General features: G+C 49.8%; 1 protein-coding gene across 2 annotated transcripts; it reads left to right on the top strand.

Moving 5' to 3' along the window:
• The first annotated feature begins 4834 nt into the window (after nucleotides 1–4834).
• On the top strand, nucleotides 4835–21531 carry MAP1LC3A (microtubule associated protein 1 light chain 3 alpha). 2 transcript variants are annotated; one of them, XM_062505160.1, is made up of 5 exons: nucleotides 4889–4940; nucleotides 5391–5468; nucleotides 14279–14334; nucleotides 19928–20034; nucleotides 20553–21531. In XM_062505160.1, the coding sequence occupies exons 1-5, from the start codon at nucleotides 4901–4903 to the stop codon at nucleotides 20713–20715; spliced, it is 444 nt and encodes a 147-aa protein (XP_062361144.1). In that variant the 5' UTR covers nucleotides 4889–4900; the 3' UTR covers nucleotides 20716–21531. The 2 variants fall into 2 exon arrangements, with proteins under 2 accessions (XP_062361145.1, XP_062361144.1); XM_062505161.1 differs by lacking the exon at nucleotides 5391–5468 and having other exon boundaries at nucleotides 4835–4940.
• Nucleotides 21532–23179: the final 1648 nt, after the last annotated feature.

Here is a 23179-nt window from a genome sequence, read left to right as displayed (position 1 = left end):
GACTATTCTTTGCATGCTTCTGTGCTTCTTTCACCACTGAGCTCTGCTTTTACACTCTTAGTTTTGAATGGCTATAAATATGACTGCCTGTCCTCTAGTTCTTACTCTGTTGGTTTTATTTCAAAAAAGTCTGACCATAAGAAATTAAAAAGTGTCACCAATAACTGTTTTTGTCTTATGTGTTTTTCTTCTCAAGATTTTAAGTTTTCTCATGATTCATTGAGTTTTTCTTCAAAAAACAGAACCTTCCTGGGACTCCTTTTGTTTGCCTGTTGCTTTCTCTAAACAAGGATTTGGCCCAAGGGCATGTGCAGTGCACTTGCAATCGGCTCCTGTGTTGTAGCATTTTCCTACTGCTTTCTGTTCGAGACAGAATTTGTATGGCTAAGGAAGGCCATTGAGGCCACCCATGGGAGATTTCACACTATCACAGCTCAGTAGCCAGTTTGATTTGCTGTTTTCCTTTGGTATTTTTTTATTGATGCCATTAAGGACAAAAAAAAAAAAAAGCCCACATGGTTACTCCAAAATGTTCATGGGGTTATTTTGGTGGAGATTTTCTTTAGGAAAAAAAAAAAAAAAAAAAAAAAAAGCAGGGATGGGGGTGGTTCTGGAAAGTGCAGCTGTGGAGATTTTGATCGAAATGTTGGTGTTGACTTGGGCACTTGAGGCTTTCAGAGCCCAGCAAAAGGTGGGTGTATAGCCAAGGTAACCTGCATGTTCAGGAATTTCTCTGTGCATTTTAAGACTTGGACATGAATTTTTAGACTGTATCTAATCTAATCTAGGTAGTGGCCGTGACCCTGAAGATCACAAATGCCTGTTTGGGGTCTGTAGCCCTGTAGGGTAGGTGCTTTGGGTATCCCAGCTGCCCCTGTGACTCAATGTTGGTTGTTGCTGCTCATGAGCTGTTTCTCCTGCTTGGAGAGCTCCTTGGGAGCAGCTGTTTCTCCTCCTTGGGAGCAGCTCCTGATACACAGCAGTTTATGTAATGCCCATGATCTGCAATAACTGAATGCTGCCTCCCAAAAAAAAATTACCTCCAGCAAGCTGAAGTCTGGGTAATAACAGGGAGGCAAGGCAGAAGAAAAATGTGACCTTAGTGATCTCTCTCTGTTGTTTGTAACCCAGAAAAGTATTTCCTTGGAGGTGGTGACCTGCTTATCGATTATGGCTTTCCCAAGTAGATGGGTGTACTACTTCTCTGACCAGTGGAAAATCTGCAGTGTCCTGCCTTCTTTTGGACACTTCCTTAAGGATTAGCTGTCCTACCAGTAGCTTTGTGTCACAGGAGCTTGGGACAGAGAGTGTTGAGTGTTGGTTTTACTTAAAACAAGCTGTTAAAAATAACCTATTGCAAAACAAAAGATCATGGCCCTTTTCTGTTGTCTTGAGATGATAAACTTGCAGTGCAATAACTGAGCTCCTGCTATGTGCTGGTTGGTTGGAGGGTTGGGGTTTTTTCTCTCAGGGATTGAGAGCAGCTTGATGTGAAACATAGTTGGGAATTTCAATGAAAGGCTCTTAAGCTGAGTTTAGAGTCAAGGAGCTTGTCAGATCCATCTGGGCAGTGCATTGCTTAGGCTATGTAATGCCACCTTTACACCAGCATCCAAAGGTAACTCAGATTTATTTTTTAAAACTGGCAAGGGGTGAAGAAAACTGAAGAACAGCAACTTCTATTTAGTTACTATGGAACAAAGTAACTAAATTAAATAGTAACTAAACTATAATAAATTGAAGTTTATTTGGATCAGGACCATTAGAGTGTCACAGAGCTGGCAGCAATTTCCATGTATGAAAGTTAGGGGAGGGTTTTACTTTCCTATGTTATCACAGTCAAAAAAAGGGATGGATGGAGCTCAATTTCTGATCCTGTGCTTTGTGAGTCTGGACTTGGTAATTTGTATGGTAAAACTACTGCTAAACTGAGGAAGAGTAGAAAAGTGAGCATTATGGTTCCAGACCTTTTTCATAGCCAGGATCACAGGAGGCCTGAACAGCCTGTGCCACCTGCACCTTGGAGCTGCTCTGTGCTGGGGCTGGAGACTAGCCTGATTTTCTGTCTTGGCAAAGGCAGTTTTGGTTTTGGTGGACCCCCATCGAAGACTGAGGAAGCATCTGCTGCTGGGAAAACCAACCCTCATGGATTAACAAGGTAATGAAAGAGAGTTTGGGGCATGGCTCTGGGCTGGGAAGAGCAGCACTTGAAGCCCAACGATGTGTCTCTTGTGCTGCCTCTGTGATGAGATAAGGCTCTGACAGAGGAGTGGAGTTAACACTGTAAAAGCTGAGCTTGTGTAAAACTTTCCATGGATTTGTATTGGCTCCAGTGCCCTCTCAAGTAACTCATTCCTTGCCTAAGGTAGCTAATGACAGTGTCCTTCATGTACAGGACACGGAGGAGCTGTGGCTGCCCCATCCCTGGACGTGTCCATGGCCAGGTTGGACGGGGCTTGGAGCAACCTGGGATAGTGGAAGGTGTCCCTGCCCATGGCAGGGGTTGGGACTGGATGAGATTTAAGGTCCCTTCCAACCCAAAACAGTCTGTGATATATGTTTGATCTTATCTTAGTTACTTCTCTCAGGGACAAAGAGAGATCTCACACCAAGAGAGGCTGGGCTAAAGTGAACAGAGCTACAGCAGCTCCTGGGATCCACCAGCTGCAAGAGAAGCAGAAGCAGCTGGGGGTGCAGGGGCAGGAGCCCAGACACTGCCCTGGCCAGCAGGAGCCTGAGCATCCACACAGTTCCATTGGCAAAAGTACATTTCCTTTAGCAGCATCACAGGATTCCTTCAGGGACATTTGCCTCACTGCTGTGATTTCACAAGATTCAGGAGTGCTCTTTATCAGTGTTGCTACACTGTGGAATGCTGGCATGCTGGAAGCTCCTTGTTGATTCCAGGTCATGTTAGGACAGCTCATTGGTGCCTTAAACCTCTGACTGATCTGGGTGGGAGGGGGGGGTGGGATCTGAAATGCACCTCCTTAAATAAGGAGTTTTGCCCATGACATCAGTAAGACCAGGCAAGAGAGGCATTAATGTGTGCAGGACTGTTTGGGAAGCTGAGGGCTGAAGGAGGAAGTGTATAAATTAAAGAAATTTCTTTGATCCATATCCCATATCTGGAAGTACATTAACATGCTGAGAAGCTCCAGGGCTCCTATGAAATGATTTTCTTTTTCTCTCTCTCCACGTGTCTGAATAATATTCTGTGGAATTATGGCCCCAGTCCTGCAGTGAGGTCTGCATGGATAAAACCAGGGGTCACATCACTAAATTGGAAAGACTTCCACATTCCTCTCATCAAAAAGAGGTTCACACTTTATAGCAAGTGTAATAAACCCTTTTGCTGAGGAGAAAGTCTGTAAGGTGCATCACTTGCTATGTCTGATTCAACATTCCTGCTTTCCCTTAATTCTCAGATTAACAGGACCTATAATCAGAGGTTAATCTCTATTTGTATCTTAATTATGAAAGTGAATCTCATGAGTTTATACTTCCTTACCAGTATGTGCTCGATTAACTACTGCTTAGTCAAGGAAAATCCATTACATTGGCCATGAGAATGTTTTCTTTCTTTGGTAAACTCAACAAGGAAACAAGAATTTCTTCAATTCTCATTAAATATAAATTTGTTTTAACTGGTGGCACAATAATCAGAGCAGTTCTTTCAAAACTGCATCTTTCATTTATTTTTTTACCAAGGTTGTACTTAATCCTTTAACATGTGTTCACTCCTGTTTTGTGCCAATTCACCGTAACAATGAGACAGTGTTCTAGCATGATACAGCTCCTGTTGCAGTGTGCAGTGGGAAGGGACATTAGACCTGGTGAAACACTGACTGTTTGCAGTTATTTTTGATTCATTTACCAGCTCCAGAAATAGCTGCCCTATTTGTAGCTGTGCTGTGGGCTTTAAGATATTCAGCATAACCATGGCTGTGAATGCAGCAGGGAAAACAACAGGCTCTGTTGGTGGGGAAGTGATTGGGGTAGATGTGAGAATTGAAAATGTCTGAGTATCTGTGTGAGAGTAGTCCATGTCCAGGTTTGTTGTCTGGAGTCTGTGGTCTGAGCTGTTGTGGCTTCATCCCCACACAATCCTTCCTCCTTCTCCTCCACCCTTCTCACCACAGCCACATTTGCTGCCCAAAGCTGGCAGTGACACTTAGAAGATGTTTGAGCCAAGATGTCCAGAAGATGCCACTGCAGGCCAGAGTCATGGACACCTCTGTCCTTTGAGCACCTCTGGAAAACCCAGCCGAGGTGTACTTCTGCTGCCTTAAGCTAGGCCCTCAGGTCCTCTGTCCCATCAGGACTTGAAAAAGTGTGTTTTGGGTCATCTCTAAATAAATCATTATGTCCCCATCGGGAAGTGGGGATGCTCCGCCGTGGCGTTCCTACTGAACAGCTGTTCTCATGTCACCAGCTGCTCTCTCTTGTGTTGGGGCTTATAAAAAAGCGAGGGGCAGATAGTAACAGGACAAGAGGGAAGGGTTAGTCTAAAGACTAAGAGAGGCGGGACTTCGATTGAAGATCGGGAAGGAATTGTTCCCTGTGAAGGTGGGGAGGCCCTGGCACAGGGTGCCCAGAGAAGCCCCTGGATCCCTGGAAATGCCCAAGGCCAGGTTAGACATTGGGGCTTGGAACATCCTGACACAGTGGAAGGCGTCCTTGCCTATGGCAGGGGTGGCACGGGCTGGGCTGTAGGACCCCTTCCAGCCCAAACCCGTGAACGGACCCACGGCTTCGGCGGCTCCCGGGTGACGGCGGGGCTCGTCGGGGGCCCGGCCGGCCCAGGCCCCGCCCCCCGATGGGCGGGGCCCGGTGGCGTCACCGCCGCTCCGCCGCAGCCCCAGTCCCAGTGCAGACGGAGCCGCTCGGTCCCGCCGCGATGCCGTCGGACCGGCCCTTCAAGCAGCGCCGCACTTTCGGTGAGCCGGGACCGGCCCGGAGCGGCCGCGCGGGAGGGAGGTTCGGGAGGAATCTGCCCTGCGGCGCCCCCGCCGTGGTGCCCTGCGGGGCGGCCCCGCCGGGGCTCGGCGGCTGCGGGTCCCCGCCGGGTGCGGCTGCGGGAGCAAGCGGGGCCCGGGCCGGGGGCGGCGGTGCCGCAGCCGCCGCGCGGTGATGTCATCCCGGCCGGCTCCGCACCGGGGGGGCCGCACTGCGCCCGGTCTGATGTCCCCGGGCCGTCCCCGCTGTGTCGCCGCTTCTTCAGGAAACCGGGGCCAGTGGGGCGCGGTGGCGGCCGCCAGGGGCCGTGGAATGCCCAGGACGAGGGTGGTGGCCGGTTGTCCCCTTTGACTGTCAGAGCGCAAAGACCTTCCCGAAAATCGCCTTCCACTCTCGCTATCTCGTCAGCGTTAGGGCGGTTGTTGTTCCAGGATGCCGCTCGCCCTCTGTGATGCTTGTGGAGACCCAGAGGAGTCAATGCTTACATCCTCCCTCCTCCTTTGTCAAAGGTGCGTGGTGGGGAAGCTCAGAGGGTAAGGAGGTGAGTCTAGAAAGTCCCAGATTTTATCTCCAGACCCGATAGTGGAATCCGAGGAAACATCAACTGCTGTGTCTCTTGCACTTTGCCAGCCCGTGCAGGGAGAGGTGTGTATTTCTGGAAGGTTAAATTCCTGGGGAGGGGCTGACAGTTGAGCTTTATTGGCTTCATAATGCTGAAATCGGTGTTTTCATGCCTAAAACCCCTCATAGTGTGCCAGAGACTGTCCAAACACAGGTGAGGGCGTTTCCTACATGAGTTTTAAAATTGGAGCTTTTTCCTGCTGAAAACTGCTGATCCAGCCCCTTGCTGCTCTCTTGGAAACTGTAAATATTTGGTATTTTATTGGCACAACCCTTCTGGCCTTGAATGCCTACCCAGCCCTCCCCTGCCACAGGACTGAGCCAAGGGAACATGCACAAACAAGAACCGGCTGAAACCTGGGAGCTTGGGATCCTTGCTGGGACCCTGCTGTGTTCTCCTAAGCTGTGTATTAAAACAGTAAAGTCCTAAATCAGCCCCTTAGTAACTCCTTACTGCTAAACTGGTGAGAATCAGCTTATTATGGTCAAGAGGAGACTGGTTTGCCTTTGTGGACTGCTCAGGCTTTGTGTGACCCAGAAGGAAAGCAAAATCTGGGGCTCAGAGTAGTTGAAAGAAAGCAAGATTAAAATAGCCCAGGAGGGACAGAGAGGGTGAGGGAGTTTGGTGCCGGCAATTGCAAGTGCTCCTTTTTTCTCTGTACTTTCCTCTGCCCTTTTGCTCTCTCAGCTGACTGGGCTGCAGAGCTGAGCCAGGAGGACGGGAGGAGGAGGAGGTCTGGCAGCTCCCGCAGTTGCTTTGGGTCAGGGCTGGAACTACTCTGTTGGAGAAAGTAAATATGGCTTGTTTTTGTCTTTGAATCATTACACAACAGGAGCAGGAAGCGATTGTTTACAATGCAGTTGGAGAGGGCTGGTGGAAAATATCTCCAGTGATTCTGTACCCTCAGAATGGCTTCATTTTTAAGGCTTCAAAACTTTACAGAAATGGAACAGTTCCAAAAAGGCAGCGAAAAGGCAGAGTCAGGGCTATGACTGTTTTACAAAAGCCACCCAGGCTCCAGTTTCATGGCAAGTGGCTACCTTAGGTCTTGGTCTGCTGCTCCTCAGTGAAGATTCTGCTTTCCTCAATGCTTGTGTTCCTCCTTCTTGTATTTTTGGATTTTTTTTCTGTGAATTTCTTATGTTTGTTCATCTTCTTGGTCTTGGGTCTCTCATGAGTAAAATTTCCTGATTTCTTTTCATCATTGCTGAAGACTTGAGAAGGGGACTGGGAAACACGATGGCTTTGGTCCAAGGCGTGTGTAGGGCATGGAGTAGTGACTCCTCCTGTGATCTGAGGTGCTGTCCCTGGTGAGCAGGTGAACTCAGGTGAGCTCTGTGACCAGGTCCTTGGCAGCAGAACATCTTTGCTGTAGGTGCAGGGGGTGAAATGCAGCAGCACCCTCTGCATTCATGTGCTGAACGCCAGAGGCTGAGGCATGTTCAGATCTGCTGCAGGAGTCCAAAACAATTCCCAGAACAAAGCTGTGGTCTGTGTCAGAGGAACAGGCTGTCCTGGCAGTAGTGAGTGCATGCAGTAGCCTAACAACACAGTTGCACTTCCAGAAATGAACACAAATCCTTGGGAACATTGTCCCATTGCTCCTGAAGTGGGGGTTGCATTGGGCTGGCAGCAGCTGCCAGCTGTGTTTTCAATGCAGCACAAAAACAGTGTGGTGATGGACACGGGCCTGGATCCTGGACTGGCCAGATGACCCAGAGTGCCTTGGTCCTGTGCCCCCGTGTCCGGCTGAAGTGGAGGCAGGAGCACACCTACGTGTGTCCCATGGCTCAGCTGGAGCCCCTGACTTGGTGACAAACATAGAGGATTGACCTTGGCCTCTGGACAGAGTGTTCCCATCCCAGGTTCCATCCTCTGGGAGATCTGCCTTTGGTTGTGGAAGCCACTCCTCTTCAAAGGAAAGGCAGTGGTGGGTGTGGAGTGCATCCCCTCTGGCTCTGGGGAACGGTGTCCCTGGGGACTAATCCAGTGTGAGCCAGCCATGCCTGTATCCATCCAGAGATCAGCAGTGGCTGACTTGTCTGCTTCACACACCATCCTGTGCTTGTCACAACAGTTTTGCTCGTTGGTGGCTTTAAAGAACATCTGGATATTGATGTGGGGTCAGTCCTGGAGCCCATGCTGGTCCTTGGTTGGTCCTCAGGGTGTCCATGCTCTGGCAGTTGTGCTTTGAGAGATGGGATTCCTTGAGAGGAGGATGCTGCTCCAAGCTGCTGCTTAGCTGCCTGTGCCTTGGATTAATTACTGAGGACATTCTGTGACTTGACTGGATGTGAGAGTAATTATCAGCATTGAAGAACTGAACAGGCTTCCAGAATAAATGCCAGCCTGACATGTAGACCACAGATTTTGGTTTTTTCATTATTATTTTATGTAACACAAGGTCCTGACTGGTAGCCAGGAATAATAAAACCAGTGTGTTTTGTTCATTATTGATTTTTTTTCCCACTCTAAAAACTTCAGATCTTCCTTTGAGCCAGAAGGGTGCAGACTGGTGAATCCAGGGGCTGTCAGGCTGGTAGGCCCTTGCTACCTCTGTCATCGAGTAGCCATGAGCCATGGATAAGTCATGTCCCGTAGCTTTGTTGTTCTTCTGTGGTCAGTTCCAGCAGGAATCACAGCCAGGAGAGTCACTTGGGAGGTCTCACAGTGTGTCACCTGCTCGTGTGACATTCTGTGGTTGACTGCAGTGTGTGAACACTACCAGCTCTGTCATGCTGTTGTTTACTGCCGTTTGTCCTTGGAAGGTAGTTTAAGGCTGTGAGAGAAAATGCAGGAATGAATTCAAAACTCTGGTATCTGGCACATGTCCCCAAAGCATCTATGCATGTCCAGGCCTGTTTGTGCACAAATAGCAGTGACCTGTGCTGGGCAAAGGCTCTTGGTGCATGCAGGTGCACGGTGGGCTGCGCCAAAATACGGTCCTGCCAGCAGTGCCAGGTCTTTCTTTGAGCAATTAGAAGCATACTGAGTAACTCTGGGAAATCTGAGTGTGTTCTACTGTCTTGGAGGATATGGATGGAAAGGGTGTCCAGGTGGAAGATCATGCAGCAGGGGTGGATCACAGAATCCCAGAATGACTTTTTTTTAGAAGGGGCCTTAAAGTCCATCTCATTCCATCCCCTGCCATGGGCAGGGACACCTTCCATTATCCCAAGTTGCTACAAGCCTCATCCAACCTGGCCTTGGACACTTCCAGGGATCCAGGGGGAGCCACAGCTGCTCTGGGCACCCTGTGCCAGGGCCTCCCCACCCTCACAGGGAAGAATTAATTCCCAATATCCATCTAACCTTGCCCCCTGTCAGTTTAATGCCATTCCCCTTTGGGGAATGTCACTCCAATGGTACTGTATAGCCAGAGGACAAGTGTCTTGACATGTCTTTAGAGTTCACAGCTGTGGTGTGGCTCTGCTTGATCATGAGCTAAGCCCTTATCATGATTTGCCAGATGCAAATGCTCATTTCTGGAGCCAGGCTCAAAATCATACTCCTGTTACATTTTTAAACTGCGAGAAAAATGAAGGCGTTTCCTCTTTGTGTTTTAAAATCCATTTTCAAGCTCTATTCTGGAGCCAGGAAGATTGGGAACTTCTGTCAATGAATAAGGCTGCTGAGATCCTTCTGCAGTCACAGGGCCCCAAGAACCTGGCATTCAGAATTCCTCCCAGACACTGCACATTTGGTATTGCAGTTATAGTGATGGGATGGAGAGTCATGAAGACAGAGCATCCGGTGCTCCATGGCCATTATTTGGTAATACCTTCCAGGGACAGTTGAGCTTCAGGTTCCACCTTCCCTGATGCAGCAACATTTTTTTTAGTAGTTCAAAGCTTTTAGGTTCAGAGCAGTGTACGTTTGGTCCTGAGCCATTTGCCCTGTGTGGAGCACCCAATTTTGCAGACAGACAATCGAATAAACCTGACAATCAGAAGCACTGTCAGGACTCTGCAGTGCTGCTGTCCTATGTAGCCTGGGACAAGCACCCTTTGGGGTGCTGAGGACACTTGCCCTGGGCACAACTCCTTCCTTCCTGGATGTTGAAGTCTCCTCTTGCTCCTCCCACAGCACCACTGGCCTGAGAAGGAGCACTGGGCAAGGACAGGTCAGGTCAGGTGCTGGGTGAGCCATGACACATTCACAGGGGTGTTTCCTGGTTGTTAGAGGTATCTGGCCTTAGGGTGGTGTGATATTACAGAAATAGTCGTTGATGTTCATCTGGAATCACCTGCACAACTGGCTTGTGTCTCCAGCACTTGCCAGCTCATCCCACACATACCCTGATTTCAAACCATCCAATTCCTCCTCTCCTGGCAGAAAATCACTTGGAGAGAAGTCCATGCGCTAGCAGCACTCTGCCCTGGGAAGAAATATGTTCATTTCTGTATCTGCTTCAAATCTTAGGCAGATCCCTCTCCGGGCTGGCCGGCAGGGTATTGTGTGGATGGCAGGGAGAAGCCACAGGGCCAGCAGTCTGCTGGAGATACCAGGGATGTCTGTACACTCCAGAGCTGTGGGACACAGGGAGAGGCAGTAACTCATGTTGCATTTCTGGTCTCTGCTTTGCTCTCCACACAGCCCTTGCTCAGCTCAGGAGCTGTTTATCTGGTAGCACACTGATGACCTTTCCAGGTGGTATTTGTTCTTATTGGTGTTTTCCTAACAGCATTCCTGCTGGTCACAGGCAGCAGGGCCTCTCCCTGTTGTCCATCTGCTGCCCTGGGGCAGCACTAGTGCCTGAGCAGTGCTTGTCTGGAGTCTCCTGAAGAATGGTGCCCCTTATGCAACGGCGCTGTTGGAAGAATTACCATGTGTTTTCCTTCTGTCCCACCATCTGTATCCTTTTCCTGCTGAGGCTCTTTTGCATCCAGGACTGTCCTTTCATCCTGTGGCTGCGTAGCGCCCAGCGCAGCAAGCACCTGGCTCCTGTAGCCAGGGTTCCTGGGTGCTGCTGATAAAATAGGTTAATGTTTGCAAAGTATGGCTTAAAATTTTCCACTGTTCTTCTCAACTGCCATAATGATATCATCCTGCATTGCCATGGGATACACTGTGTGCTCGCATCTTTCGGAGCACAGCTTGGGAAGGACTTCAGTCTAGAAAACAGCCAAGTTCTGGTGTTTTGGGCAATTGGCACACTTTGCTGTTGGTATTTAACAGTTGAAACGGCTGTTGGTGGAGAAATAGGCAATTTCCTGGCATATGCAATGCTTCAGAAATACTCCTGTCTTTCAATAGACCTGGAAGAGAAGTTTCCCTGGGAATAACCAATAAAATTGTGTGGATTTTGTCTTGCTGCCAGCTTGAGATCAGACATCCTGGCACTGGGGAGAAGCCTGGCTTCCTTCGTGGCAGAGATGTAGTGCCCACAGCTGGAGCAGGGATGGGGCTCTTCCCTCTGCTCAGCTCCTCGGAACAGCAGGAGGCTAGAGCCCCTGAGCTGCTGCAGTCAGGTGTGGTGTTCTGCTCCCCTGGCAGCGAGGAGGGGCCAGAGGAGGAGAACATGGATACAGACAGGGCTGTGTAAACAGCTCTGGCTCACTCTGCGCATTGGCTAAGGGTTAACTGTAACCAGGTACTGCAGGAAAAGGGGAAGTCTCAACTTCAGCACAGTTTGAGCTGCGGGAGGAGAACAAAGCTTTTAAGATCAGACCTGTTGTGTATGAAATGTGAGTGTGCAAACACTGCTGGTGCTGGAGTGGGGGGATCCTGCCTATCTTCAGCAGGGGGCTCGGATGCTGTACTGGCACCTCCAGTCAGGTTTCTCTGATGTGCCTTTTAACAGTTTTCTCTGTGTTCCTGTGACTTAGATTAGACTGTATAGACACTAAATTAAGGCTGGTATTTATAGCCGTTCCTGCTGTGTGATGTTGATGCTTTCATGAATCACAGGCTCAGCCTCTTGCTCCCACCCCAGGCTGAGGAGGGTGTGGGTGACCATCACTGTCTCTTGCTGATCTCTTGTGCCTGAACTCCTGTGTGCACAGAAATCGTCAGGGGTTGATGCAGCTTTTCCTGATTGCCAAGCCTGCTTCTTCAGCTCTCCAAGGCTAGGATGGGACAGAGTGTGCTCTTTACCAGTGCTTCAGGTATCCTGGAAACTTCTGCCTGTATATTCAGGAACCTGAGCACCTTAGGTGGGATTGCTCCCACCTGCCTTCCCAAATGAAGTTTCTGAAGTGAGCAGTTCCAGGCCAGAGGAAGAAGTGCAGTGCTTGAGGTGTTTGTCGTTGCAATCCATAGAGCTGCTGGAGGGATCCAGCAGCCCCTGGAGTAAAGCAGCACCTGCTGCCATTCCACTGCGGTAACCTGCAGATCAGCCTCCTGCCACAGGGTCCCCTGAGGTCAGGAAGGCTGTGAATGCCCTGGGTCCTGCTGGCCAGAGGGAGCAGGTCCTAGGCATGTGGCAGGTTTTAAAGGGTGGGACAGGAGAGCTTCCACTGGCCCAGCAGACTTGAGGATAGCTGAGAGCTCTGTCACTGGTGTCTCATGCTGTTGGTTCCTCCTGGACACGGCGTCAGCAAATCTGGAAGGAGCTTTCTGCAGCAGCCACCTCTGTCGAAGGCACCCTGTCTGCTCCCGTTGGGGGACAAAGGACTGGTCCCAGTGCAGCTGGAGTAATGATGCATCCTCTTCCTCTCTGTGTGGCACCTTTTTCAGTGTAATGGGCAGGAGGCACCTCTGTTTCCACTATGTAAATGAAGGTGGTGATGGCTTGTGTCATCTCCTTGTGCTATAGCTGGTGATGCTTCCAGGGAGCAGGAAGGGGTGTCTGTCATGTGGCTGCCTTCTTGGCACACGCAGCCTGGGATAGTTGGATGCTCCAAGGTTATCTTCATTTACTAGCCATGATAACATGCCTTCAGCAAATTCCTTTTTTGACCCTTCTTACAATTATCTGCATTGTTTAGGCTTCTTGTGCAAACAGTCCTGCGATCTTGCAGGGCAACACATGGTGTTTAGGAAGCTCATCCACATGGCATCTCATAGTGAGGAGAGAGAAGCAGGCTAGAGTGGACACTGAAGCCAGAATGACTGGCCAAACGTGAGGATACAGCTCTGCAGGCTCTGTTAACACCCAGAAGTCTGAGCTGGCTGTAGTCAAGCTGCTGGAATTTCCATGGTGATCAACATCATCCAGTTGAGCTCTGGATCTCCAGCCTTTTGGATGCTCCATCCTGGATACAAGTGAACATGTGGGAATGGGGCTCTGTGGGATGGGGCAGCTGCTTCTGCTCCAGCTGGGTGGTGTGGACTGGGTGCTGCTGGCACTGTGTCCTTCAGCATTCCCAGGGAGGTGTCTCTGTACCAGTGTCACACACGGTGCTTATGTCTCTGTGACTCCCTGGCTGATTGGTACTTCAGGGGGAAAATTGTCTGTATCACAAGGATGACTCTGGATCCCTGGAGCACTGGATTGGGTGAAAAGGAAACATGAGAAGCTACGTCTTCAGTCATAAAACCCAAAACAAATATGCCTGAATTTTTTCATGAAATCCAAATAATCTTGCTCTGTGTTGCTTGCCTATGGAGTCCTACAGAGTAAAAGGTCTAGCAATTCCTAGCAGAGTGATATTTTCCTCTCAGAGGAGACAGAAATGGTGCTCAAAACTTTCAATGATCTGGTGATTTTGTAATCTTGTGGCTTTTAAAGACACTCCATTTTCTTATCAAAGTCATATCTAGCCAAATTCAACATATAAGCAATAAGGTTTTATTGAGCACTCAGAGGAGAAACTCTCTGTTTCTGAGGAGAAAACACTCAAATACGTACTTATCCTGCCCTCCGTTATCCCAGTGGGTCATGAGGAATTGGGGCTGTGTGAGCTGATGAGGGGAGTCAAGCTGGAGCCGGTGCTGTGCTGTGTGTGGGAGGATGATCCTGTGACAGATCCTGCAATACCTAGATCACTTTTCTAGGCAGTGCTTAGTCACTGACCTTCACTCACTGGCTTCATTTCTGGGCATTTCAGATGGGCCGTGGTAGGCTGTGAAGCACTTCCCAGAGTAGGGGCAGTTCCAGGAGGAATGCAGGTCTGTAGTATCCCAGGGAGAGCATGCACAGAGCCCTACCTGGCTCTGGTACTGCTTTTTCCTCTGCTTTCTGCTGCTTTGGGTTGTGGAAAGCAGAGAGCCCTCTGGTAAAGCAGTGAGGGGTATGGGAATTCTCCTGTAAACTGGAAGAGCACTTGGAAGTGCACAACAGGCAGAAGGAAATGGCTAAAACCCAACCCAGCTGGAGAATTGTCTCCCTGGGGGAAGCATCCAGGAGATGCAAAGAGCCTGAACTTGCAGAGCACATCCCCTGAAGCTGTGCTGCTGCCCTGCACCCATTGCTAGGAGCTGCATTTGCTTAGGGTGGATATAAGTTAGTTTTGCTATCTTTATGGTCTCCTTTCACTCACCTGATTTCCAGGTGTGCTGTCCAGTTTTGCCAGACAGAGTGGTGTGTCCCAGCCTGGGGGGTGGTTGGGGCAGTAGGAAGCCATGAAGGGTTGGTCACTGAAGCTGACATCTGGCAGACCATGCTCAGAAAAGGCCCAGTGAGCGGAATGTGCATTCCTTGGGAAATTCCTCTCTCTGGGTCAGGCTGTGGCTTGCAAGGTGGGTACCTCAGTTCTGCCTGCCCTACCACACACAGGTGTTTGTAACTTCATTTGTTTTCTTGTTTCTCTCCAGCGGATCGTTGTAAAGAAGTGCAGCAGATCCGAGAGCAGCATCCAAACAAAATCCCCGTAAGTGATTGTTCTCACTCTTCTGTGCCAGACTTCGCTCTCAGGACCCCTCTGTGCTCCTGGGTGGCTTCCATGGAGGTTGCAAAACTTTGCTGCCTGGAATGAGCACCATGAGCCTCCAGTGCCTTGTGTGTGCCAGCTGTTCAATAGCAGACATGTTTTCTGCAGTGCAAAAGACAGTCTGGCTCTAAAGCTCCATGCTGCTCTAGAGGGAGGGGACTGATTTGATCTCAAATCTATTTTCAAGCTAGTGCACTCTAAAATGGCTTTTCTTTTGGCTGTAGTAGCTACCTGATATTCCCTGGATAACCTGGTAAAGATTTCTCTCTTCCCTGAAAATGATATGTGAGCTGATCTTTGCTGCATTGAAAGTACAGAGTCTCTCTTAGGATCATTCATACCTGTTCTGTGCTTTCCCAGCATCTGTAGGTGACAGGCACAGACACCATGAGACACCATGAACTTGCAGTTCTTCTTGCCCTTGTCACACTTAATATGCTGAGTTGCTCTTTGGCTGTGAGTGTGCTTTTGAGCTCCTACCTGAGTATTCGCTTCTCTTCCTGAGAGGATGGAGAACTTAGAGGAACATCCCATGCCTGGAAGTGTTCAAGACCAGGTTGGACAGGGCTTGGAGCAGCCTGGTCTAGTGGAAGGTGTCCCTGCTCACCTTTAAGGTCCCTTCCAACCCAAACCATTCCATGATTCTATGAAATCATGTACTTGAGGCTTGCTTGACTTACTATTTGCAGTATCACAGCATCTGTGACCAAAAATACAAGATTCCTAGTTCAGCTCCCTCTCAGTATTGGGTGAACATCAACCTTGTCTTAAAATTGTAGACTGTCAGTATTTGGCCTTCAAGACCGAATGTCTCAAACTGTTCTTGGTCCATCTTACTCCGCTCCTGCCTCACTCTTGTTTTGTTTTTAGCACAGTGTCTTCTAGCCAGAAGAATTCTGTCTCTTCCTCTTCTCCCACCACAACTGTGGTGTTCAGGTGGTGTTCAAGTGTTTGCAGCTCAGCCTGCCCCTACTGGATACCAGTACTCCAGGTCTCAAACACATGGATTGATTTCTGCTTTTAACATGGTTTTAATGGCATTAGACTGGCTCTGCAATTCTCCAGAGTTGTGGCAGAGCTAATTGCAGTGCATTCAGGTTCTGGCAATAAGGCCAGACTAGAAATAAGTTGGACATAAAATGCACACACGTACATGTATCAAGTGCCTGCCCACAAGTGTATATTGCTTGGGGAATGGACAGAAGAAGCCAGAGCTGTGCATCCACAGGTGGAGTTTTACGGCATTATTGAGACACTGTGGGAGAGCTCCCATGGCTGCAGTGCTCTTTGTGTTGGGGTCAACACCACAACACAAGTTTTGCTGGAGAGGTAAAAAGAATCAGGAGGTGAGAAGGGTCATCAAGGCCTTGTGGTTATGTCACTGGTGTCTCTAAAGATGCTGTTAGACCCCAGAACCAGTTTGGTGCTGTCTGTCTTCTCTCCCAAGGCAGAGCTCCTGCAGGTTTCAGTGCTGCACAGTGATCAGAGCCTTGTGCAGGTGGATTGTGGTGTGGGCACTGTTGTGGGTCCAAGCACTGCAGGCTCATTGGGCTGTAGGAAGGTCTTGGTGAGCTGTGAAAGACAGGAGCTGTGTTTTCCAAGTGATTGGCTTCTCTGGAGAAGTGCTTGGAATTAGCAGAGGGGTTTGAGCCCACAGCCTGGGGGAGTTAGGGAGATCCAAGGTCACACCCTTACTGCTGACAGAAACCACAGCAAAGCTGGGCAGCACCTGCTGCCCTCCTGCATCTCCAGTTTCCAGCTGGAGTCCCTGGGCAAGTCCCTTCTGTTTTGAGAGGGGGCCAGGAGGATTTGCAGAGGGCATGGCCTGGCTGTATGCCCAGGGAAGAGCATATCTCTTCTGTTTCCATGAGTGTAGTTGCAGAGAAAGGTGAGGAAAGGACTGATGTGGCATTCTTTGCTTGAGTTTCAAGAGAAGTCACATCCCAGGATGCCCCACTGGACATAGGCAGGAGCCAGGTATCCTGTCTACCTCATGCCAGGGCTCCTTTGCTGTCTCTGCATTTCCCAGAGCTGTTTGCTCTGGTAGAAAGCGCTGAGCATAGGCACATGCAGCTCTTGCTGATAAGGTGAGATGGTTGTGTAGGCAGTAGGTGCTGCTCACGCTCAGCTCTCTTGGGAAGAAATCACCAGCTGCTCCTTGCAGCACAGTTCTTCCTTGGGCAGTCAGAGCAAGCAGAGAACTTCCAGCCTTTCCACTGGAACCCCCATCCACAGCCTCAATACATGTTTTCAAAATCATCTTCTGTCCTGTTAGAGGACAGGGAGCCAGTGCCCCCCACACTGTCCCTGCCTGCCCTCAGCCCCAGGGATCTTTCTGGAGATGATTGAACCCTCAGAGAGTCTGAAATTGCTGGGGAACAGCTTGTCCTGGGCAGCAACAGGAGCAAACCATTCCCTGGAGCCCTGCAATGCTAAATTCAGGTACATCTGGTGGGTCATGGGCTGTAGAGGGGGGTGAAGGCAGGGCCACCCCTCCTGCTGGTAGGGAGGGCTGAGAGGGTATTTGGGCTATGCAGAGAGGGCTCTGTTGGGTTCATCTGAGCACTCACAGAGGAGCATGGAGAGGCAATGGCAGGTGGGAGATCCCACATAACGCTCTGCCCTGGCACAGGGGTGGATGGAAACCCAAATTATGGACTCAGAGGAAGGGACAACCTCTGTGTTCGTGGGAGGGCTGTTGTGGGGAGTTGCAGATCCAGTGTCCAGTGCTGACATGACTCTGGATGGATCAACACCGGAGCACCTTTTTGACTGACGGCTACTGTGTCTGTTGCCACTAAAGGACTTTCACCCTGCTCTGCCAGAGGGGGACAGGATGAGGCTGGTGCAGTCTATGCTCGTGTGAGTGCTGTGTGTCTCTTTGTCAATCTCTGTGCCTGGCCATGGATGTTGGAAAGGTGTTACATACACACATTTGAACCTCTGTGCCTGCCTTACTCCTGATTGGACCTTGTCTCTGTTGACCATCACATCTGGCCATATTCCCTACCAAACTCCCTTTCCATCTCTCCAGACTGGCCCCAGAACAAAGGTCCTTTGAACAAACGCTGTCCAAGCCCCCTTTGCAGCAGGACCAAGACTCCAGGCTCTGCCGTCTGTTTCCCCTCCCCACCTGTGCCCACTCGTGATTTCTGCAGAGATTTGTGGTGGTTTCCCTCTGCAAGAGCAGGTGTCCCTTGCTGAGGAACCCCTGGCTCAAGGCAGCAGCTTGGAAGAGGATACGGGATGGGGGTGGCTGTGTACACCCGCCCTGTGGCCACAGGAATGTAACTTTAGCATTCGATCATGCTTTTCCCTCCAGAGCTAGACAAGAATGTTTTGTCCATTAGCCACCTGTTCTCATAGCTGGGTTACCCAAATAGCAGCTCATATTCTGGGAACAGAAACTCTTGGAGCTCTTCTACATGAGAGGCTCTGTGTCTACTCAGGGCACAAGGCAGCTGCTGCTCGAAGAGCCAGGACAGCCATTGCATCCCATTCTTGGATTAATCTACAGGTTTTTCTTCATGGCATAGAATTGGCTGGTAATGAGAGATGCTGACCTCTGATCCTGCTCTTGTGAGAATTGGTCCATCATCCAGGTGTGCAGGGCCCTCTCTGCAGGTAAAGGTGGATGCACAAACAGCTGTTGTGTAGCTGCTCCTTTGTGCAAACCGAAGAGCTGAAGGGCCGCTGTTGCCTGTGTGTTTCCCAGCAGCATCCATGTGGCTGTTGTGAGTGCTCAGCCCCTCAAGACTATTCCTCTCCACACAGCCAAAATACTCACTTGTCCTTGTAACACTTAAGTTAAATGTAGTAGGATGGTTCTGCTCATCTTGTCCTCCCTGTGCCGTCCTTGGAGGGATGAAGGACCATTAACAGGTTGGTGGGGAATGTCCCAATGCATGATTTAGTCTGTTGCAGAAATGGTTTTTTAATCAGATCCTCCTTTGCAAAAGAGGCCAAAGGGGCAATACCTGGTGTTCACATTCTGCTTGCCCAGGCGTTGGTTCCCCTTGGGTGAGATTTGTCCTGGGCGGACTCTGCAGAGGCCGTTTAGGTGCAGAGCTCCCAGCAAGGCACCTCACACTCCTCCCTTATCCAGGAACTGCCTGTAGTCCAGCCCTGTCAGATCAGCCCCACGGCCTGGGGGCTCCTCAGGCAGTCCCAGCTCACTGGTGACTCCTCAGTGTTCCAGCCGGGGTGTCTGATCCACTTCTGGGGGAGGCTGGCAGGAGTTCCACTGCTGCTGCTGCCAGAGGCTGATGTGTCAACAAGGGATCGAAGTTAGGGAAATCCGTGTTCCCAGAGGTTCCCTGGTCCTTCTGGCTCCACAGAGCCATCTCCTGGGAATCATCCTCTCTGCATGCTGCTCCATCCCTCCACTGCCAAAAGCCATTTGCAGTCTCTCGAGTATTTTTGGAAGGGATTTGAGAAAACAAATTATGGCAGTTCCTTGCCTTATAGTGAAAAATAATGTCAGTCTCAGGTAGGAGAGGACAGGGGGCTGATGAGTATCCAAGAGTCTCTCTATGGGGAAAACAACAGGTAGTGCTGGAGAGATGTGAGAGAGTATCACTATAATGGGAACATATTAAGCTGTATAATCTTCTCTTATTTTCATTTTACTTAGAAGTGCATTCCCTATTTTAACTGCCTGCCACTTTGTTTCTCAAGAATACAAAAGGTACCTTTCCAGGCTGGTTTGGAACAACAATTGTAGCTGTCAGCAAACAGCTTCACAGAAGAAAATCATTAATTATAATAGCAGGAAAATGGATCAGAAATCATAATTCAGCCATTTCAGAATGTAGGGATGGTAAGAGCTTTTCCAAGCAAGATGTCTGGCAGAGGAGGATGGGCTGGATGCAGGAGTGCCTGGGAAGCTCAGTGCACAGCTGGAGTAGCCCTGGGTTTCTTATCCTTCCTGGATTCAGCATGTCTGACTGTTAACATAAGGAGTGGGACTGGTGAAATCCAAATGCCACCTTTCTGAAGGAATGCCTGAGTGGCTTCACTGGGACTTCTAAAAACTGCTTGCTTGGGAATATTCACAGCTCTTCCTGAGCAGGCAGAGGGATGCTGAATGGCAGGAGGGAGGAAGGGGGAAGGAAACTGCACCATGAGCCATCTGTAGCTCAAGCCAGCAAAACCTGTGCATTTGGTCAGTCTGTAAGTGATGTTTAAATACTTCACTCCTCTTCAGATCTCCTGTATGCCAGAGCACAAGAATCTGTATCAGTCCAGTGGTGCCCACTGTTTCTCAACCAGCCAGAGCACTTGGTGCTCTAGAGTTCATTGTTTTGGATGCTGCCTGGCTTGGGCACAGGTGACTGATGAAGAGCCATCTGCAGCCAGCCTGGTGGTCATTGCTCATGTCCTTTTTTTTTTGGTTTGTTTCCTGTGAGGCTGAAGCAAAGTGAGGCTTTACCTCAGCTTTTCTACCCATGGTAGATGGATTTGTATTTGACCTTGGGATGAGCATGTGGGGCACCATGAACATGACTAATCCTACCCTTGACTTTCTTCCCAGGTCATCATTGAACGCTACAAAGGGGAGAAACAGCTGCCAGTGCTGGACAAGACCAAGTTCCTTGTCCCAGACCATGTCAACATGAGTGAATTGGTCAAAATCATCCGGTGAGTGGGGTGGCCTCAGCTGGCATGTTGAGAGCCTGTCCTCACCCACTGGCTGCTCTCTGCAGGGTGGTGGGGTGAGGATGAGGCAGAGGCAGCTGCTGAGGGCAGGGATGGGGATGTGGCAGCCGCAGCATCCTTGTGTGTGGTACAGACTATTGTGGGGGGTCAGGGGAGGACAGGCTCTTAGCACCTTGTGAAGGGCTGGGGTCTCCCTCAAGGGGACACTCATGAGCAATCAAGGGGTCCCCATCCTTTTTTATTCTTCAGCTCAGAGGGAAGAGGCCCCTCTGCTTTTCCCTTGCCAATAGCACTTGGAGAGGGGGGGCTCTGCAGAATCGTGGAGACCTTAGAGCCTTGAGCAGCTCAGCTGGACTCACGGGTACCATGTCCTGAGCGGTGGGAGGAGGTCCTGGCTGTGCAGGTCTGGTCCTAAGGGAATAGCATTGCTGGGAGGTGGAACTAGCTATCAGGGCACTACAGGTGGGCTGACCCTGCCTTTCCTGCCCTTGCCTCCACAGGCGCCGCTTGCAGCTGAATCCCACCCAGGCATTCTTCCTGCTGGTGAACCAGCACAGCATGGTCAGTGTGTCCACCCCCATCTCGGAGATCTACGAGCAGGAGAAGGATGAGGATGGCTTTCTCTACATGGTCTATGCTTCCCAAGAAACCTTTGGCTTCTAAGGGCTGCCAAGAGGTGGCATGTGGAGACAGAACTGTGGCACAGAGGCCCCTGACCTCAGAAGACAGCACAGCCAGAGGCTCACAAGAGGGGGCTCTGCTGACCCCCTTCCTTCCCCTCCCTGTCTCCCTCGCTCCCCTCCCCATCACCCTGTCACCAAAGAGGCTCGAGACGCGTGTTGGACTCGCACAACCCTTCCCCTCCGTGTAGGTCAATCCTGCTACCCCCAGGCGCCCACCCAGGTGTGTGACAGCCCCACCCAGCTGGGGCCTGGCCCCCTCCCCGTGTCTCTGCTCTGCTCTCGCTGTGCTGTGTGTGCTGTGCTGCTGCCAGACCCACCGGGCCACCATCACCCCAGCACAGGGAGAGCCACCTCTCCCCAGTCACTCATAAAGGGCAGGAGGTCTGCAGAAGCAGCTGACAGATGTTACCATTGCTCCTGAGTTTTAATTGATTTTAATTACACCTGTATCAGATTCTTGGTGCTACTGAGTAGATGTAGACATCTCTGTAGGACTGTGGGTAATGTGTATCCTTTAGATACATTTTATTGGTTTGTTTGTTTGTTTGGATTTGTTTGTTGGTTTGTTGTTTTTTTTTTAGGGCTAGATTGGAATGGGGAGAGGGGGTAACTTTGCTGTATTCTGTAGGTAAATAAATCAGGCTTCATTGCACTTTAAAGCATAGTAGATATCAGAGTGGAATTTCTTTTAATTTATACAGGTTTGCCATCTATAGTGCTGCTCCTGTGTTGACAGTTGTACCTACATTATCTTGATCCTTTTTTTTTTTAATAAAATTGATTTCCCTTCTCTCTATCTCCCCATTGCATGCAATTTTTCAGTCTCAGTGTGTCAAGGAATTCACCGGAGGAATGTACTGATACATATTTGCCATGTTCCTCTCCCTGTTTCCCATGTATTATACCAAAAAAAGTATATGATAAAATCCCCCCCAGTTTAATCTATACAGAGTTGTGTGTATATATATATATATATATATATATATATGTATATGTATATATGTATATATATATATGTATGTGTGTATATATATATATATATACACACATTTATATATGAAATAAACATAAATTCAAGTTGTGTCTTGTAGGAATATTCTGTTCCCATCTCATTTGTCTGTGTTAATGTCTCTGGTATATCAAGTGTGATGTGTGTTTCCCATGTTCACTGGTGTGTGTGTACCTGCCCAGGCTTCTGAGCTGGTTAATCCAAGCTGTGAAAAAGCAGCTGGTTGGGACTGAGGGGCTGGGACAAAGGGGGAAGATTAGGTTAGAGAACAGAGCACTGGACACTGAGACAGGAAACATGGTTGTCCTTGACCTACCTATGTAGAGTCTCTTGTCCTTTGACTGAGCTCCTCATCTGGGAACAAAAACTTGAGGTGGAGGCATTTGTAAAGTTTGTTTTTAAGGGAAGCTTTGAACAGTGCAGGAAATCGTGGCTCATCCTGAACACTGCATCAGAATTTTCTCCAACCAAAGGTAGGGGCTGATGGTCATCTGGCCGGTCAGTGTCTCCCTGATCCTTGATTCACTGTACTTCCTTGGCACCTCCCAGCAGAAAAGGGTTTAGGCCTGAAAAAACTTAAGGCTTGCCTGAGTTGCAGCGGACTTTGTTGTTTTTGTCCTACACCTGCAGGGAGTCCTCTATCCAGGAAAAGAGCTGGTATGAAGGACAGATGCAACAGAGCATTGCAGGAAGATGTTGGAAGCCAGCTGGAGCACAGCTCTCTGCAGTGTAGGTGAGAACAGCTGCCCTGCTGGTCCTGGCAGCTGGAGCAGCTGTTTATGTTGCCCCTCGCCTCATCCTCATGCTATTTAAACTCCAGTCCCTTGGGGAGGGTCCTTTCCCATCCACTTCCCTGTGGGATGGGTGCTGCAGGTGATGGGGCATGTGGCAGCAGCCCCAGGTCAGCCCATGGGAGGTGCTAAAGGAGTAGTAGATGTGCTCCAACAGCTCCACACCTGTCCTGTGCTGGGCCCCAGGGCTGGAGGCAGCTCTGCAGGTGGGGTCTCCCCTGAGTGGGGCAGAGGGGCAGAATCCCACCCCCCCATCCCTGCTGCCCATGCTGGAGGATCAGCCCAGGACATGGAGGGGCTTCTGGTTGCCAGCACACATGGCCAGGATGTGTTCATTTCTTGTCCACCAGCATCCCCGAGTCCTTCATCAGGCTGCACTTTCTGCTTCTCATGTGATACTGTCTTCAAGGTTTGACCATTTCCAGGATTTCTCCTCTTACTCTTTTTCAGGCAGTTCTTTGCTGTTCTCTGTTCTTCCACTCTGCCCTAAGCTCCCAGTGAGTTGTAAATAAAGTTGACTAACAACTGGAGTCTCTCCCCAGGGGCACCCAGCAACCCGGCTCATTCTTACACAGTTGTGTTTTTCCATCCAGCTGGGATGTGCAGGGCCAGACTTCTCATACCTTCAGGTTCTCAAAGGTCTC

This window comes from Cinclus cinclus, chromosome 18 (assembly GCF_963662255.1).
Source record: "Cinclus cinclus chromosome 18, bCinCin1.1, whole genome shotgun sequence".
Taxonomy (NCBI): domain Eukaryota; kingdom Metazoa; phylum Chordata; class Aves; order Passeriformes; family Cinclidae; genus Cinclus; species Cinclus cinclus.
The sequence above is the reverse complement of the archived record's forward strand: the minus strand, read 5'-3'. Positions and strand labels throughout refer to the sequence as shown.